We start from the raw sequence: 16,622 nt of genomic DNA, 5'->3' as shown, positions 1-16,622 counted from the left end.
ATGTTTGTATTTTTTGTATTACCCATGTACCGCACCTGGAAGATAACCCTTGATAAGATTTGTTTTAAACAGACGGAACCGCGCAATCTGACCTGTCACGTGACACGAGCTGCCGCATCGCGCCGCCAACCAAAAAACAGTCCCTTCTATCCCAAACGCACTGATTTTCTGCGCCGTTGTTTCTATAGGGCCAACTCATAATGTCAGACTGCCCGTACATGTATGTTTTTACATCGTTTAGTACTTACTTGTTGTTGCTTCCGGAAATCCCTGCTGCATCATTCACTATTTTCCGCTCCCGCTGATTACATCATTACTGAATGTACGTTTGCTTAATTCACGATGCTCACTAACCCATTTTCTGTAGAACCAGTTCCTGTCAGTCCTCAGTAAGCCATCTGCCGTCCAAGTCTGTCTGCTCCTACTGTCTACGGGCTACGAACTGCGTATAATCCAATAGCCGCAATTGTCCTGTGAGATCCACAGCCACTTGGAACTTACAGCAAGCTTTGGCTAATTTTCCGGGAAGAACTTTGCTGATTGCATGATACCAGTCCTTGGCCGTTCACCAGGGTCACTGGACGTAACTTCACCAGATCCTTGGTACGTTGGGTCGCCAAACAGTTGGTGATGCTCGTAGTGCGACTCATTCGTAGGGACTGAAGACCGGCACTTCTTGATCTTTACCAGCTGTTCTGTCCTGATCAGGATGCTGTCAAATGTTGCTGAAGATGTGGGCTATGAAACATTGCTGCATTGCAAAGGATAAAATACCCTTGGGTAAATGCTCAATTTTTCTTTTGAGCCACGCCAGCTGTCCCCTGGTGAACAGCGGCCGACCGGCTTGCGTGTGTACACGTCTTTGAATTCTTCGTATTTGCCTGTGGCGGCCGTTGTATTTTTGCTAAAAATCTAAAGAATACAAGAGTGTGTGAAGCGATCGGCATAAGCGATGGAAATTTTGAGAGGATATTCGTCTCCGAACTTATTGAGATTTCCGCAAGTTTCTTATGGCAGCAAACTCAATGCCATTTGACAACACATCCTGGATTTTTGTTAACCCCGTAGACGTAGCCACCGTGACACTGCAGTAAAATACTGCAACCCGTACTGCAGTCAACCATTTATCCAGTGAGTAGGACATGTGTAGATATTGATGGGCAAGCTGTCGAACCGTGGCTGTTTGCTCATTGATTGATCCCATTAGTAACCTTACTCGAACAACTGGGTGAATGTTCTGAGAAGCTTACTTTAATGTATGCCTCGGCGCAACTGAATTTAAACTGATACATGTGTGAGGTATAGAGGTGAGAGGTTGTTTTCTCCGCTCAAACTCAGAACGTATCAGCCACTTCCAGTTTGTGCGTGGCAACGCAATGCGCAGATGAAGGTGGCGTCCAAACGGACAAGGGTGAGGCCGGAAAATCCGTTGCAGCTAGTGAAGCTGGCATGACTGGTGGCGTACCCTGTATACAGTTTAAACAAGATCTGACTTTCTGCCGTATAATGAAGCAGTGATGGCAAAACTACCAACCGAAGTGTAAACACCAAGTTGGTAATTCCATTTTCGATAGGCTCCCGTTTCAGGAACATCTGACCCGCGAGAAGATAAAACAGCAAGGTTTTCTGTTAAAGCACTGATTTACGTCGTTAGATGTGAGGCATTAAGGTCCTAGGAGAGTTGTGGAAAGTACAGGCTACCCAAGATATCTACCACTACCTGCTCAAATACTGACTCACACTGGTGAATAGGCAGACGTTTACAATTCGTCCACCTACATACAGAACGTGCCTTCGGTAACCGCGAACCTACGTGAACCTCACTGCCTACACAATGTCTGAGGCACGCAGCAGGGAGCTGTGTTCTGACGATTTTTCAGAGGGCGCTCAGTATTCACACAATGGAATTGGATTTTTGATAGCGACGATTTACTACCGATGAATTAAAGCAAACGGGCAACTGAGTTGAGAGAACCAGTCAAAACTTTTGATCCCCATTTAGGCATCCCGGGTCTCAGCGATGCTAAGAAATTATTCCACCAGGATTTTCGACATAGGTATGATTCTCCGGTGGACAACGATATTTGATGTACTGCAAAAATATGCGCGTAGATTAGGATGGTTTTGGTCCAAGCACCTAAGCAAAAAATGCAGCATTTTGGTGCAGAAGTGGTTACTCCAAACTTAGAGGTTTTGCACTTGATAGCATTGTGCAATTAATGGGTGCCCTTTCAGATGTCATCAACATTGTTGCTACGCATAACACGAGTTGTCTTGGTAATTTACTTTAAAGCCATCAGTTTTAGATATAGAGGTAAAAATTTTATGCCCAGTGTGTGGCGTATTACATGGAGGGGACATGGGCGTTCATGTACACCCTCGTTAAAAACAGGCGATGTTTAACCCTTCGCGTAATACTCCGCCTGCTTAAGGGGTGATAAGTATGTAGCGTCATCAAAATGATCGCACTGGATGAAGTTAAAACACAACTGCGGATCACTGGAGCTACGTTTGCTTCTGACACGATTCTGTGAGGCTTTCGTGCCCGCCAAGCGATTCAAAGGTATATAGACTCGAGAAAAACGTCCATTTTTGCAGACCATCCTCAATCACAGCTGAAAGGTTCCCCCTCATGCCTTCCCTCATAATCGAGTTGGATAATCGTTCAATTGATAACAATCTTGCAGATGTCGGTGTGATTTGGGTGTGCTGTAGAGACCCGTTCTCGTTCCATTCCATATGTAAGTATCAACTACTTGTATATCACTCAGTTTGGTCATTTGTACGCAGCATATATTGTGTCTAGGTACGTTGCCAATAACCGTCTCGAGAAAAATATTTATTGTTAGAAGATTTGCGAGCTGTCCAACTGGTATGGGAAAACCACATCGTCTCCAGAGTATTTGTGCGTTTTGAAAATTGAACATTGTTAACTGGAATGCACCAGCGCAGTATTAAATACTACGTTGAACGCAACGTGAGCCTCATAAACTGCGCTATCGTTGGGGAGTTCTGTAGACCAAGTCATGTACGTCGCTTCACTGAGTGAGTAGAATGGACTTAGAATGATTCACTCTTCCGGCTTGATGGGATCCGCTTTGAAAACCATGTACAGTTTATGCCCGATTTTTGCACACCGTGAAAATATAAGCTTCGCAATATTTTGAATTTTTGATGTGACAGTGGACTGCTTTTTACAGTTGAATTAATCTTGTTTGGTGGCCATGAGATCTCGTTAATGTGAGCAAACAGCTCCCAAAATTATCAATGTAATGCATGGTCCGGACTATTGCCCTGTAACTTTTTACATTAAATAATCTCTCAGTTTCGGCTAAACCAATTTAGTCTTGCGTCCATTTTGGGCTCATCTGCATCAACTGCGGTACCCACGTGTGATCCCAGTTCATTGGGGTCTACGGTATATTATTCAGCACTTAGTTTATAAGGTGACGAATCCTTATTCTGGGACACTCTGAATCCTGATGTTTGCAAAAATGTGGTGCGCGTTGTGCACAGAAGATTGTCGTAGAAGAGGCCACTTAGTACTAGAATGCAACGGCATCAGTAGAGATAGGAGTATGGTAAAATTCTATCTGAAAATTAGGTGAGCGTTCTTTAAATTAGTCTCTTTCTTAGCATTCGGTTTGTCCGGTGGTGCAATGCTCACGAAGGCTAAACGCCGAGTCGGGCAAACTTGGCAGCGCATGCACTGTATGCGTGTTCTCCTTCTGCTCTTTACCGCCCCTCTCATTCATCATACTGCCCGTGTTGGTGGAGCTGGTGACCTCAAAACAGAGTTTGTCAATTAAAACTCGTTAATAAAATCATAGGGATGTTATTTACGGAGTCCGCTATGGAAATTGTCCGGAAGACCACTGACCAAATTGCCATTCACTATTCTGTTCCCGTCCTTCCAATAGCAGACAGCACCAAATGGCTGCATAGTTCAAGCAACTCGGTGGCTTTTATGCCTTGCTGATCGCCGGTTGCTTATCCTTTTGCCTCTGTTCCAGCCTATTGATTTGCTGCGCAGTGGGGTTAGGAAAACCTAGTGAACTAGGTAAAACAAGGCTTTGTTGGGCTGAGGCGTGCTACTTCCAAAATATAGGGACTTGTGGAGACCATTAGTATCCTTTCCAGTCACATGCAATCGGCTGAACTTGAACAACCAGTGTGATGTGGGGATGACTGAGGTCTGCATATCAACCTGCCACTGTCGACACACGTTTATTGTTGCATCATTTGTGTTGGTTGTTTACCATAAACTAATTATTCACGCACCCGCATACTGTCCAAATAGTAATCTCTCCGAGGTACCAGACATTTATACTTGCCTTACATTTGTGGATGCTGTCTAAGGTGCCTCCTCTGAAGTATTCGTGGTTACCAAATTGTCCGTAAGTAATGCACAAGCTTTAGACACTGAGCTAGACAGTTTAACCCATGAGCCGTCACTGGAACTTGAGACCGTCCTTCATAACATATTGGGTGGAGTGCCTCACGGATTGCTTCTCTGTCAGCAACTCCCTCACCCTATCATCGTTTGGTTCTTAACGAACTTAATGCCTGTCTCCGCTTATTGTGGCTGGAAGTTAGCAAGGACACACTAAGTAAAGCACGGGGCCGTTGCCACTCGACGCTGCAAATTGCATCACTATATGTTTGGAGTCAGCCGTTTGTATTCCTCTACCTATATTGTCAGTTTGTTCCTTGTCTTCGTCTAACTCCCTACGAACAGCGATTGCTCCTACGTCCGCAGAGGGAACCCCACCGTTAGGTCATTTTGTAATAGCCGCAGCACGGGCATTCCCTGGACTCACCTCGGTTGTTAGGTACTGATAACCACATGTCCCTAGCCACAGCTAGAGTCCCGTTTTACAGGTATTGTGTCTACCCTACTGTTGGAGTTCAAAAAACATACGTGATTCTTCTTTTCAGCATTTCTAGCTCACTTAACGATATTTCAATTGGAAGTCATCTTCAGGCACACTATCTTTCTAAATAAAATAATGTCGATTGACATAACTCCGATCAATTCTGACTGCAACACTATTGGACGCCTGACCTAGAGTTATCACGCGGTAACTGTCAACCTTTTATCCTGATCATCATCCTTCCCAACGTTGTTGACCCCCTGGAGAACCTTCGCCAGAAATATCTAAGACCGGAATTTCCTGACGGGATTTTGGCTAATATTCGTTCTTCATCAAAAAATTTCCAGATTATCCAAGTAATGACAAGCAGCAAATACAACAACTATAACAAATAAAATCCAACGAAACCGAGTTTAGCAGTGTCTTTCTACCTGGATCCCGTAGCTAGGCTTACCTAACCCAATGAAACCCAGAACACCGGCTATGACCGTGTACAGTTTGAGACTATACTGAGCGCGACTGTACTGCACTAGTGAACGTCGTTTAATGCAACTGTAAGGCTTCAGCCCCCTCGTATGCTGCTGGTGAGAACGAATTGGTAAATAGGCCATTTCGCTAAACTGTGACACGATGCGTGCAAATAAAACTAATGATGAAGTTTTGTTACACAGCTTACAGCAAACTAGGACTCACCGCCAACTTATCATGAACCGGTACTGTCACTTCACTTATAGGAAAACGTTTGTGACCAAACATCAGAACTCTGTAAACACAATAACAGTCATCCGTACAATCTGACCTACCAATAATCCCCCAACAAGCTGTCTACCATGCATGTATGTCGATTAGGCTGATCAGCTTCACCGGGTTATGATAGAGCTTTTTGACCATACACAATAAGCCTTCAATGTCTTCATTCATTTAAGCTACTCCTTTTTTAAAGTTCAAGTAGGATAAGAACGTTTACAGCCACGTTTTCGGCGTGCAGATGTACTCTTTGTTTTATATCCCTAAATTGACTAGAAGCAAGACCAAGAAGATCATTGAGCAGAGCTCTTGCTATAGCACAGTGGACAGGATAAACATCGAGCTGCAACAACTGGTAAGACGGGGAAAATTTACAGATTAACGTTGAGGAACGAGTGGAGTTATATTCTAAGTATAAGCTAATTGCAATTCACTTCAGGTGCTCGTGACTGAAGGGCTGTGTTCAAATAAATAGCAGGGAGGTCGCATGCTGAAGACTCTCCGAAGTTTCATTAGATGCTTAAAGTGATGATTCAAAAAATGGATGAGACAGCTGGACAGTACTTCTGAGCACAGATGTGCTTCACTGACAGGATGAAATATCCATCGAAATTCCCAATGAGTGAAACTTTTATCTGAAAATTCTTTGATCGATGAGCCATTAAACTTGTGACTTCATGATGTGGGTCCCGGGGCTGAATGATAGGCGGGGACATATCCTGTCTAATCACCAGATAATCGCACTACACACCAAATGCTCGTAGCCGAACCGTCAGTGTTCAAACTGCTAACCGGAAGTTTGCAGATTGAAGACTCATTGGAGTTTCGTTAGATGCACGCTGATGGTGATTTTCAACAAGGATGAAACAACTGTACGGTGCTACTTGGCTTATCAACATAGATTGGCTTCACTTACAGGACGAAAGCTTCACTGATAATTACTCACAGATGATAGGCATCAGTTCGTACATTCTTGAAGACCTCCGGAACTTAGTATGAAATTATTCGCTACAAATTCTAATTCCAATGATACGTTATCACAAGGTCATACAATGGTTCTAGGTCCCTTCATTTATCGAAGGGACAGTTGTCTTGAACTTTTATTTTCGGCATCAAAATCTAAACACGGCACACCGACCCATTAGGTGTAAGTGCAGCAACCAGGATGACTAAATTCTATCACTTTTTAAGTGACCACCTCCATATTATTCACTAACCCACACATTCACAGTGGATGGGCAACCATCACGTCACCATCTCGCCGACATGGGTTCGGACCCAACAATATCGAAAATCTGTAGAACGTTGATGTTTGACACTGACTGGTACCACGTCTCTTTGAGTTCCAAACCGTTCCACAGAGAAGCGATTGTGATGACCATGAAATGGTTTCGAGGAGTGAGCTATTTGGTGTACACGGTGCATTTTACCAGCATAGTTGTCTGTCACCATCATAGACATCGTAACGAACATCATCATTATCATCCGCAAAGGGTTGCTTTACGAGGACTGGCTGCTTATTATAATTACTTTCGTTCATCATCGCGCAGTGCACGAAGAATTATACTGTCATTAGCGTTTAAGACCTACTCACATAGCTGTTGAAACCAACAGCAGAATGACAAATGCTTATGCTGTCAGGGTGTACGGTTTGGTGAAAATGTTGCAGTTGTCATCACGAACTGGTGAAAAAGAACCTGCGCAATCTTCATTGTAAATATGAACCGAAACAAAATTGGACGACAAGAGAGAATAGTTATTGTTCTGCGACTGGAAAAACTCGGAAGCTCTGGAGGAAGATAAACATATCCAAAATCACAGCGGAATATGTGTGAAGATCACTTGTACCTGAAAATAATTCCATTCCCGATCACAGCGTATAATGAGGCGTTCGACTCAAGGTGATTCTGGACTGCCTTCCTGGAATGAAATCATGGAAGTGGGGCGAATGAGTCGGGCACACACCGCAGGCAGGTTAGAGTCCTCAAGTGGTGATGTTATGAGCTGATGAATATGCGTAAACATACCAAGGGGGTTACAAATGCGGTATTGTTCTGAAAACGACTCTAGCAAGTGCGCGACCAAGTATGACAAACTACAAAATACATCCAAAGGAGACCACAAGCGTTTTACTTATCGGATGCAGACTGCCTTGTGGCAGGCACGTGTTGACGAGTTAGATTCAGTTCTGAGCGAAAATTAGTGAAAAAAATAAACTATGTTGTTTTTTTACCAAAGTTTTCCAGTGTTGAGTTTTTCAATACAGAGTCAGTCGGGGGGATTAGTTGAGACTTTTACTTCCTGAGGCTTTGCGATAGCCTTTGTAATGAGTTTTATCTCGTCAAACCATTACATTCGAAAGTCACGGTGCAAGTGAAGGACATAAGTGAAGTAGGTTGTTGGAGAGAAGATTTTTTCTTTGAAGTCCCAAGGTGTTAAGATCTACGGGAGGAGAAGTTTGGTAGATTTTCGACTAATCACTTTATCAATGATCGTTCCAAGGAAAGATTTGGCTTTTCGCTGGAAACTCGTGATAGTGGATTTGACGAAATAGACACAGAGAACGGTGATTAGTGAATTAACTTAGAATGCTACAGAGTGTTATATTGGACACAGATATATAACCGCGAATTTCTGTACAATTCCAAATCAGGGCCGCTAAGTGGCCACCCAGGAAGTAATATTTCTTCGGGAAGCTTCTCGCAATAATTAAGGTTCTCTTTAAAATGGGTGTGCCATACTGCCATGCATCTATAGTTGCGTCTCACCAGAACTAGCGGTATGAAAAGGATGTCAGTTGGTAGCGTTGTGCTTCATACTAAAACTCGTGATTTGCCCAACTAATTGTAAAGAGGCAGACTCCGGATCATTAGAACACGACTGACATTTTTTGACATCTGAACATGTGCGCACAGAATTTGCCCTGGTTCCTCTAATTTCTCTCTAGAAAGTCACATTACCAGCTAGTGAGTGACTACAGATGACCAAAAAGTTGCGTTTGGAAGTTGCGTGAATCAATTTATATTGCAGTAGGTCTACCACAATTTTTTTTCAAATTACCATATTTTAATTGAGGGTCAAAGGGGAGTTAAAGACTAGACAGAAACACCTAAAAACTCAGCTGCTTCGTGTATCCGAACTGTTAAATGTAAGGTTGTGGGATTGAATCTCGTCACAGTTTTTTGAGATGTAACTAATAAGGAGGGAAGATATATTTGCGACTTATGGACTTTTTTGGCGCATACTGTTTCCACCTGTAACCGAAAATCCAGAGCTGTAACACAAACTAAACGAAAAAAAGATGACAATGTAATAGTTTCCTGACATTCGTCAGTTTTTCTAATTTTCCGCTGAAAATCTCCTCAAGCCGAGATTGCATCTAAACCACGATAACTTGGGACTAATATATGCATATTGTGGACATATAGTGCGAAGCTCTAATCAGTTTGGCATTTGTTTCACTGACCTGCAGAAATTGTTTTGTATGCTTCAGCGCCATCCATCGTTGTGAGTTGAACGTCTCCTTAACCTCAGTGTCAGTCAGAAGATGCCCTCTGCCTGTTCGCATTGCTCCTTTGCTCACATCGGTTATGAATGGCATGAGGAGGTCTTTGTTACGTTCAAATGCACTGCCACTTACGGTGGAGCCCCAAAATTCTAGCTGCAAGAAGACAAGCGTCCCCAGTTGACCCTCGAGTTGGTTGACATAGCCATTATTGCACTCTCCATTTGACTGTATCTGTCAAGAAATCATGACTTGTCAGTCAGTGAACAACCCGGAATGAGAACTAAATGACGGTTGATCAGTGTTCATGGTAAGCAAAATGAACCAAATTTGGGAAGTATGTTTGGACCTGTCAGACATTACATTCGGGAGCTAAGGCCTTAGTTCCCGCACTTATTTATGAATACTAGTGAACATTCCTAGTTGACAGCTCTGAATGACTGTCACTCTACACTTCAAACGGACAGCTATCGTTTGCCATAAATCTAAAATACACTTGGTCAGATATCTGCACCAAAGAAAATTCACAATACATCTGAACCTGTGGTTGGACTGGCATACTTATCTGTCATAGTATTATCATAGTATCATATCATATTATCATAGTATTCGCTTACATTATTTCGTACATTGTCGGAAGAAGTGAAGATGCATTGTGTCACCGTAATCAACACCGTCATCGACAGTACGACATCAGTGTTCAACACCGATGCTTCACTGTCATACAACGATAATTTATTTGAAGGTCTTATTGTGAGGGACAGAATAAACGCGGATGAAGCAGGGACACTAATGGAAATGGGCACTAATATCGATTCTAACAAGTTGTCTTGGACAATCCACTTTACACCAATATAGACAGACAGACCAGGCAAACGCTGATTGAGGACTTCATCCCCATCCTTGAATAATGCGCGTAGTGGTCAACTCGGTCCAAAAGCTCGATAGAGCTCGAGGGGAGATATGCAGTTATATGTCTCCGACGTCCAATACTGTTTCAGGTTCACGGTATAGAGTTCTAGAGCAGTTCCAGGGTCCAACTGACAGCAAGTGGCCACGGGAACTATGCTTCAAATACTACCCTTCTGTCAAGGATTTCTGCTCTATTAAAGAACAGTTCCAGTTCCAGTAACCGCTTCAGACTGCAGAATTTTGCTTACAGACGATTGCCCGCGTACGATCACAAGGAGTGGCTTATGATCTGGAAGTTGGGCCAATGCAAGAACAAGAATAATGGAATCTGCGTATACTGATGACCTGGGCTCGTTGACAAGCGGGGTGTGAACAGACCAACACTGACCCATTGGCTTTGTGTGACCTTGTCAGCCGATCTAGAACGTTTATTGTAATTCGAAAATAAGAACTAGGGAGCTGTCCATTCGCCAGATAATATCCAGTTTGACTGGGTTATAGGCGGTCAAGCACTTAGGTTTCTCAGGGAAGTATAGACGGCAACGACAGCTCGGCTTGCCAGTTGCTTCTGCTGCTTCCAAGGCCGCTCCGCCAATATAAATGAAATTATTTCAATGATACAGGCAATAGTTCAAGCGCTTAATTAGATCGTCACGTTTGTACAAAATAAGTATATGTTTCATTGTAAGGCCAAAATCAAAAGCACAAATTTGAAATCGAGCTATGGTCACCGAAGCAATGACCGACTACTACTGAAGCGGTAACTTGTTTTGGTTGCCGGCATTTGTTTATTTTTGCTTCAAAAAGTTCACGGTTTTCATCAATAAGTTTGACCTTGTGTGTGTGTGACTTGTAATGGGTGCTACCGAGTGTTACCTGTTATAGTCTGTCCACTGTGGTCAGTCTGTTGCATATGCCTTGGTAACTGTCTTGGGAAACGTCCGCAAATCCAGCACGGAGGTAATCTTCTCGTTCTACTAATGTGCCTCTCTGCAACTTTAGGGTGGCGGATAAAAGGTGTGCAAGGATGCATGGAAAGGCAGGTTTTGGTTCAAAGATGGGAGACAGAGCTGAGTATCTGATGAGTGTAGATCAAGGCAAGTTCTACCTCCTAACACAATCATTTAATGATGCGGTTGTTTCAAGTGCCAAGCCTCTCACAATTTATTCCTTTTGTGTTCTACTGATTGTGCCGCGTCGTGAGATTGGCTTGCCGTACTAGACAGTATATTTTTCTGGCTTAATGTTGGTTCCATGAGTCTGCATCAACAACGGAGATATCGTCCTGTATTTACACCACAACAAGTCTACATGTTTTCTTCTTCGGAATCATCAGCGGTGCGCATCTCATTTCCAACTCGCGTACTCCCGGCGGCTACCCGGCAGTTTAGTTAACTTGAGAGTATTCAGTGCCACCCAGCGATAGTTTTTTGCGAATAAATAATACGACGTGCCGCTATTTTCCGTTTGGTAGAAAATATCTTAACTGGATCTCGCCTATAGAAAGAAGCTTCAGCACAGTCCAACCGAAGTAGTTCTTTTGCGAAAAATACTTTCGGATTTTCCTACAAGACGTCGCGTTGTTAGCAGAACTACAAAAATTCGGATTACGTAAGACTTCCCCTCAATGGATTCACATAATTTAGGAGTAGCGTCAGTCAGTCTTCAAAAAAGGGCCTAAAGACTGATCAGAAGTAAAATGTAACTTGTCATCTTATTTTGAGCAGGAAAACGAATTGCTGATTGCACACAAAAGACCGTTTTTTTGGTGTAAAAAGTTCTTCAGTGTTGAGCTTGAAGGACTGTCCATAATCGACCCTTTTATAAGTGACTTCTTCAAAATGTAAACGACCTTCCCCGTACAGAGTAAATTAAGCTTCCCAAATAATGGAACAACACTGGCCGCGGAGATATTTTGGGTGGTAACTGAAACGCAAGATTGTTTACCGTCTCTCGTGATGGTAAATAATGAGTCCGAATCAACAGAGAACATCCTTTTAGACTCACCTTTAGCTTGGATTTTTTCGGCAAACTTCAAAAGAATCTCTAGAATACTGGAAATAAGAAACTTTCCGTCTCTTAACCATTTGGAGGGTTGATTGTCTACAGTAACTTTTGGCTGGAGGGGCGTAAAGGCTGGCGAGAAACTACCATCAACTATATGCCTAGGAAGTGTGGCTCTGTAGATTTGAAGTCCATAGCACAATACTGTTAAAACTTGCTCTGATTGCGTCGCAACTAAAAGCAATCCAGAAAGCTGCTCACAGGAGGCAAGTCTAAAAAAAAGTGAGAGCTACATATTGAGGATAAATGCGACAAACTAGATAATATTGTGCTCAAAGAAGTGTATGAAATCTCTCCTCTACGGAGAAATGTTAACAGCAACTGCACGATTTGAGTTGATTAGATAAAAATTATTGGTGGACGCGTTTTAGCGAGGATGAACTGCACTTCCATGGAAGGCGAAACGGAGTTACACACTTACCTTAACTTGCCATTTGCCTTGAAGCCGCTCACCCCAAAACGTGACGGAATTGACGGTCATGTTAACGGCTCCAGCAAACTGGTCCAAACGTCGATGACCCAAAATGGTTGCATGGGTTCCAGAAGGGCTCGTCAGTTCGATATCGATCATTCCTCGGCACATGTGCTTCCACTGAAATGAAACAGTGACCTTTTCGACCACTTCTAGTTCGCATGAATCCCTGGGCTTTTCTTCTAGATCGAAGTTTATATCCACAGCCTCTGATCTGTCCATCGGCCTGGAAAAGGACCTATAATTTTGGATTCGCACCGTTAGGCATTTGATTGAACTCGCATCTACATGTGCGCAGGTAATGTTCGAAGAAAGAAGTGAAAGGTTTTAAAATAACTGTTCTAGAACGGAAAACCTTACCTGAAAACAGCCAGCACTAAATGTCTCTGAAGTATGAGTGTTAGTTGAAAGTGTGTGCTTTTGAGAAGCTGTAGTTGGGATCGGACTAATGTGATAGTGGGAAAACCGGAGTATCATACGGGGTAGCAGAACTCTACATCACAATGGGAATACTTCAGGAAAATTGGTTTAGTTCACGATGAGTAGGATAAGCTCAACGAAGTCTCGTTAAGATAGAAGAATTTTACTGGATTACGCCGCTTATTCACATGTAAAAATCTCGTGTTCCGGTCCTATGTTGATGCTCTCTGTTGAACGCTAACCCGGTCTTGACATGCTGATGGCCTGCTGATTAACCGATTAACCATACTGTCGCATGTCTGCATCTATGAGTCGCTTTTGCTTACACATGAAATAGATGTAACGGGATTTGTCAGACAACTTCTGAAGGCGAAGGGCAGAGACTGTCTTGGGGTTTATGTTGGCTTATTCAACGAAGCATCGGAAGCATCGTTCCCTGTAACCAGTAAGGTAGGATTCATCCACGTGCGCTAAAGATATGTCAGTGAAAAACACCATAAACCAGAGGCAATTCAAATCTGCCGTGCATCTCAGTAATATGAAAGCTGGTTAGCTAAAATTGCAAAACTTGGCTCATATAAGCTGCTGGATTCAATAAGGATTGGATCTCCATCCACCCGATCATCCGGCATACAAGGGAGAACAAAGAACGGGGTGTTAACCACTTTTGATCACAAACGAACCATTAATTGAGAGAGAACAACATTTAATTTGTCTAAGCTTTTACTCCGCGGATTTGTGTTGAAAAGCCGGTATGCACCGTACGTATGTTCCCATTGTAAGAATCTCTGTTGAGGCGCGAGCCCACTGATCCACTGACCCGTTCAGTGGATGAATACATTCCGGTTAAAACCAGCTACCTGTCCGTATGATTAACTCGGTAAAAATAATCACTAAGCTTTGGCGCTCTTTTAATGCATAGCTGCCTAAACCTCAACAGAAGCACCAGAGTGGCGAAGTTTAGGCGTGGCTGGCTGAAGAGCCACGATTGAGTTCTGACCATGGAGAACCAGGTCACTCGTTTTCGCGCCCTAATGACCGAGTTACCCCATATAAATTATTGAATATTGTGGATACTGACACGGTTTTGGAACCAAAAAACAGAAATACCATGGACTAATGTTTTCAAATTATAAGCTGTTCAGTTTTGAACATGAGAATTTCCCCCGGAACGTGATACAGAACAATTTTTTTCACCAAATAATGCTACGTGAGTATACAAAAAGGCTTCCACTTATACAAATAAGTACTTATATTTTGTCTTGAGTGGCTCTTGTTCTTCATGAGTCCTTCGTACCTTTTGCAATTTTCAACGCCCAAAGCGTAAGCCGCAAACCAAGAAAGGCACGTTTTTAAGAATTTGAGTGTTATCTGACCTCATCGCAGCTCAGCACAATCCTGTGAGCTGAGTTCTTCGGACGCAGTTTAATGGGTTACATCTGTTGCATGTATAACTGTATTGCTTTTACTTCAGACAATGAACCAAAAGTTGATGTTTGCCATAGCTGTGGTGCCTCGGCTACCTGGAACAAGTTGTGTGGAATGGAGAAACAGATTCTCCCACCTACTTATCAAGAGTGTGCCAGCTTGCAAGTTTACATCGGATTCTAAGAAGCTTCAAAAGTCTGTTCGAGTAAGGGCAAAGTTTGTTTATTTTCATTCAATTAATTACTGGTCTTCCTGGTCTTCTACAATTGTTCCATTTCCCATCTTTTGTTTTTCGCAGAAGGTAGGTGTATATACACACGAACGTTTGAAGCATCGTTGCACCTTTGAGTTATCACCTGTTGCATAGTGCTCAAGATGTTGCATTATACGCTTGTCAAAGATATTTTATTTTCTTGACCAACCGCATCATCTGAAAGGTTGCCGGGAATTGTTCTGCAACTTACGACCACTTTTGTCTTTCTTGGAGCTTAAGATTGAGGCACAGCCCCGAGTAGTTTTCCACCTCATGTTTTAGTTCGACACCAAATTGTACGCAGATAGCGAGTGTGTATTTTCCTAATGATATTGTTTTGGGTCAGATACGATCATAACACAACACAAAACACCCAACTAGAGGTCTTTGTCTTGATGCCTTTTTAGGAATAATCAACAGTGCATGTCCGACGGCCACGCAGTTACGCAAAGGAATGCTACCTTTTATTTCCTGCACTGCATATAATAAGTAAGGAAGATGGCTCTTAGTGGGATCGTATAAGATTAATGTCATGTGAAGCTACCTCTTCTGAAGTTCTTTCAGTTGTTCCCGAAAGCTCCCCAGAGTTGTTGCGTTCAGCTGATGGAAGTGCGAATCATTGAAAATCGCATCCTGATATTCGGCCCATGGAGTAACTTCAGGTTCACCCAGCTTCACTTTCCTTCTGCACAACGGACCGACCGGTCTCCACATTTGTGTCAAATGTACCATGCGTGTACAATCAAGCAGACCGAATCCTGCACTCGGGCTGTGCAGTATACCGGCTCCGTTGACTTGCCAGTCTTTGTCTACGGGAGTTGGCACCCTGCCGCTCCATGGTAGAATATTTTCCAGGTCTCGCTTTGAGATATTTGACCTACAGAACAGAATGATATTCATTGTAATCAACCTGAATTCGTATTGAAAAACCAACTTGCCATCAGTCCTTGTTAGACGGCTGTAGATTACATCTAATTAAATTGTTGGCTACTTCAATACCATGAGGTTTTCTGCTTATGAAAGATTTCGCTTGGCGGAGATGTACCTTGTTGTTAGCAGTACGCTTCGCAGTTTCACCAGGCGTGCCGCTAGTCGAAACCGACAATGAATGCGCAATCAAAATAGCAATTTTACCACGCGTAAAATAAGGAACTGCTCAACTGTGACTGCAGACTTTGGAGCATATGCATTCGCATCACTGCCACTCAACTATTTTTCATCCAGCTCTACCTCAATTAGTTTGGTGAATTCACACAAAAAGACAGCACTGGGTCCGATTTTTATCCCACTGGAGACCAGCTGTGCGTACGTTTGAGTGCATCCGGATCTGGACACCGGATATCCAAAATGCCAGGAGATAATTTTAAATCAAATCCGATACATACCCCGGTCACTTTAATCATCATGTACGAACAAGTGAATATGTTAGCGCACAGGAATACAAGCACCACCACTTCAGACATCCTCAAAGCCTCCATCGACCAACACCATTTCAGTTAGTTTTAGTAATCCTGATGTTGAAAAATACAGTAACCGGCTAGTAGAAACCACCATCAAAATGTTTCATTCAAACCTGAGTGTTTTACGACTCATTGTTTTAAGTATATCTCTGTTATTGGCCGTGAAATTCATCTGAAAAGAGTAGGGGAACGACAGCTAAACAATATTTTTAGTACGACTATTAAGATGCCTCCCTAATCACCTCAGCAAGAAAGGGTCTTGCAGTTAACACAACGACTGAATTCATCCGAGCGATCGGAAGTGAAAGCCCATCGAAGGCATCGTGGGTGGCACAGGTGGCCTAACGTTTTGCTTACTACTACTGAAAGAAACGTTTCAAAACTTATCTCAAACACAACGAATTCATCCGAGCGATCGGAAGTGAAAGCCCATCGAAGGCATCGTGGGTGGCACAGGTGGCCTAACGTTTTGCTTACTACTTACTAC

The 16,622-nt window shown here is 43.0% G+C and overlaps 2 protein-coding genes across 2 annotated transcripts in view; one reads left to right on the top strand and one right to left on the bottom strand.

Moving 5' to 3' along the window:
* Positions 1-544: 544 nt before the first annotated feature.
* Positions 545-16,622, top strand: part of T265_05378 (hypothetical protein) — a gene marked incomplete at both ends in the record, with an annotated part of 104,026 nt that continues 87,948 nt past the window's right edge. The window contains one exon of the mRNA XM_009170369.1: positions 545-603. Within this exon, the coding sequence (XP_009168633.1) occupies positions 545-603 (59 nt within the window). The remainder of the gene's footprint in view (positions 604-16,622) is intronic.
* T265_05377 (hypothetical protein) overlaps positions 6,155-16,622 on the bottom strand; it is a gene marked incomplete at both ends in the record, with an annotated part of 91,420 nt that continues 80,952 nt past the window's right edge. Inside the window, 4 exons of the mRNA XM_009170368.1 lie at positions 6,155-6,316; positions 9,088-9,360; positions 12,524-12,800; positions 15,220-15,552. Coding sequence (XP_009168632.1) covers positions 6,155-6,316; positions 9,088-9,360; positions 12,524-12,800; positions 15,220-15,552 — 1,045 coding nt within the window. The remainder of the gene's footprint in view (positions 6,317-9,087; positions 9,361-12,523; positions 12,801-15,219; positions 15,553-16,622) is intronic.

This window comes from Opisthorchis viverrini (assembly GCF_000715545.1).
Source record: "Opisthorchis viverrini unplaced genomic scaffold opera_v5_100, whole genome shotgun sequence".
NCBI lineage: Eukaryota > Metazoa > Platyhelminthes > Trematoda > Opisthorchiida > Opisthorchiidae > Opisthorchis > Opisthorchis viverrini.
Note: the sequence above shows the minus strand (reverse complement) of the source record. Positions and strands in the feature narration are given on the sequence as shown.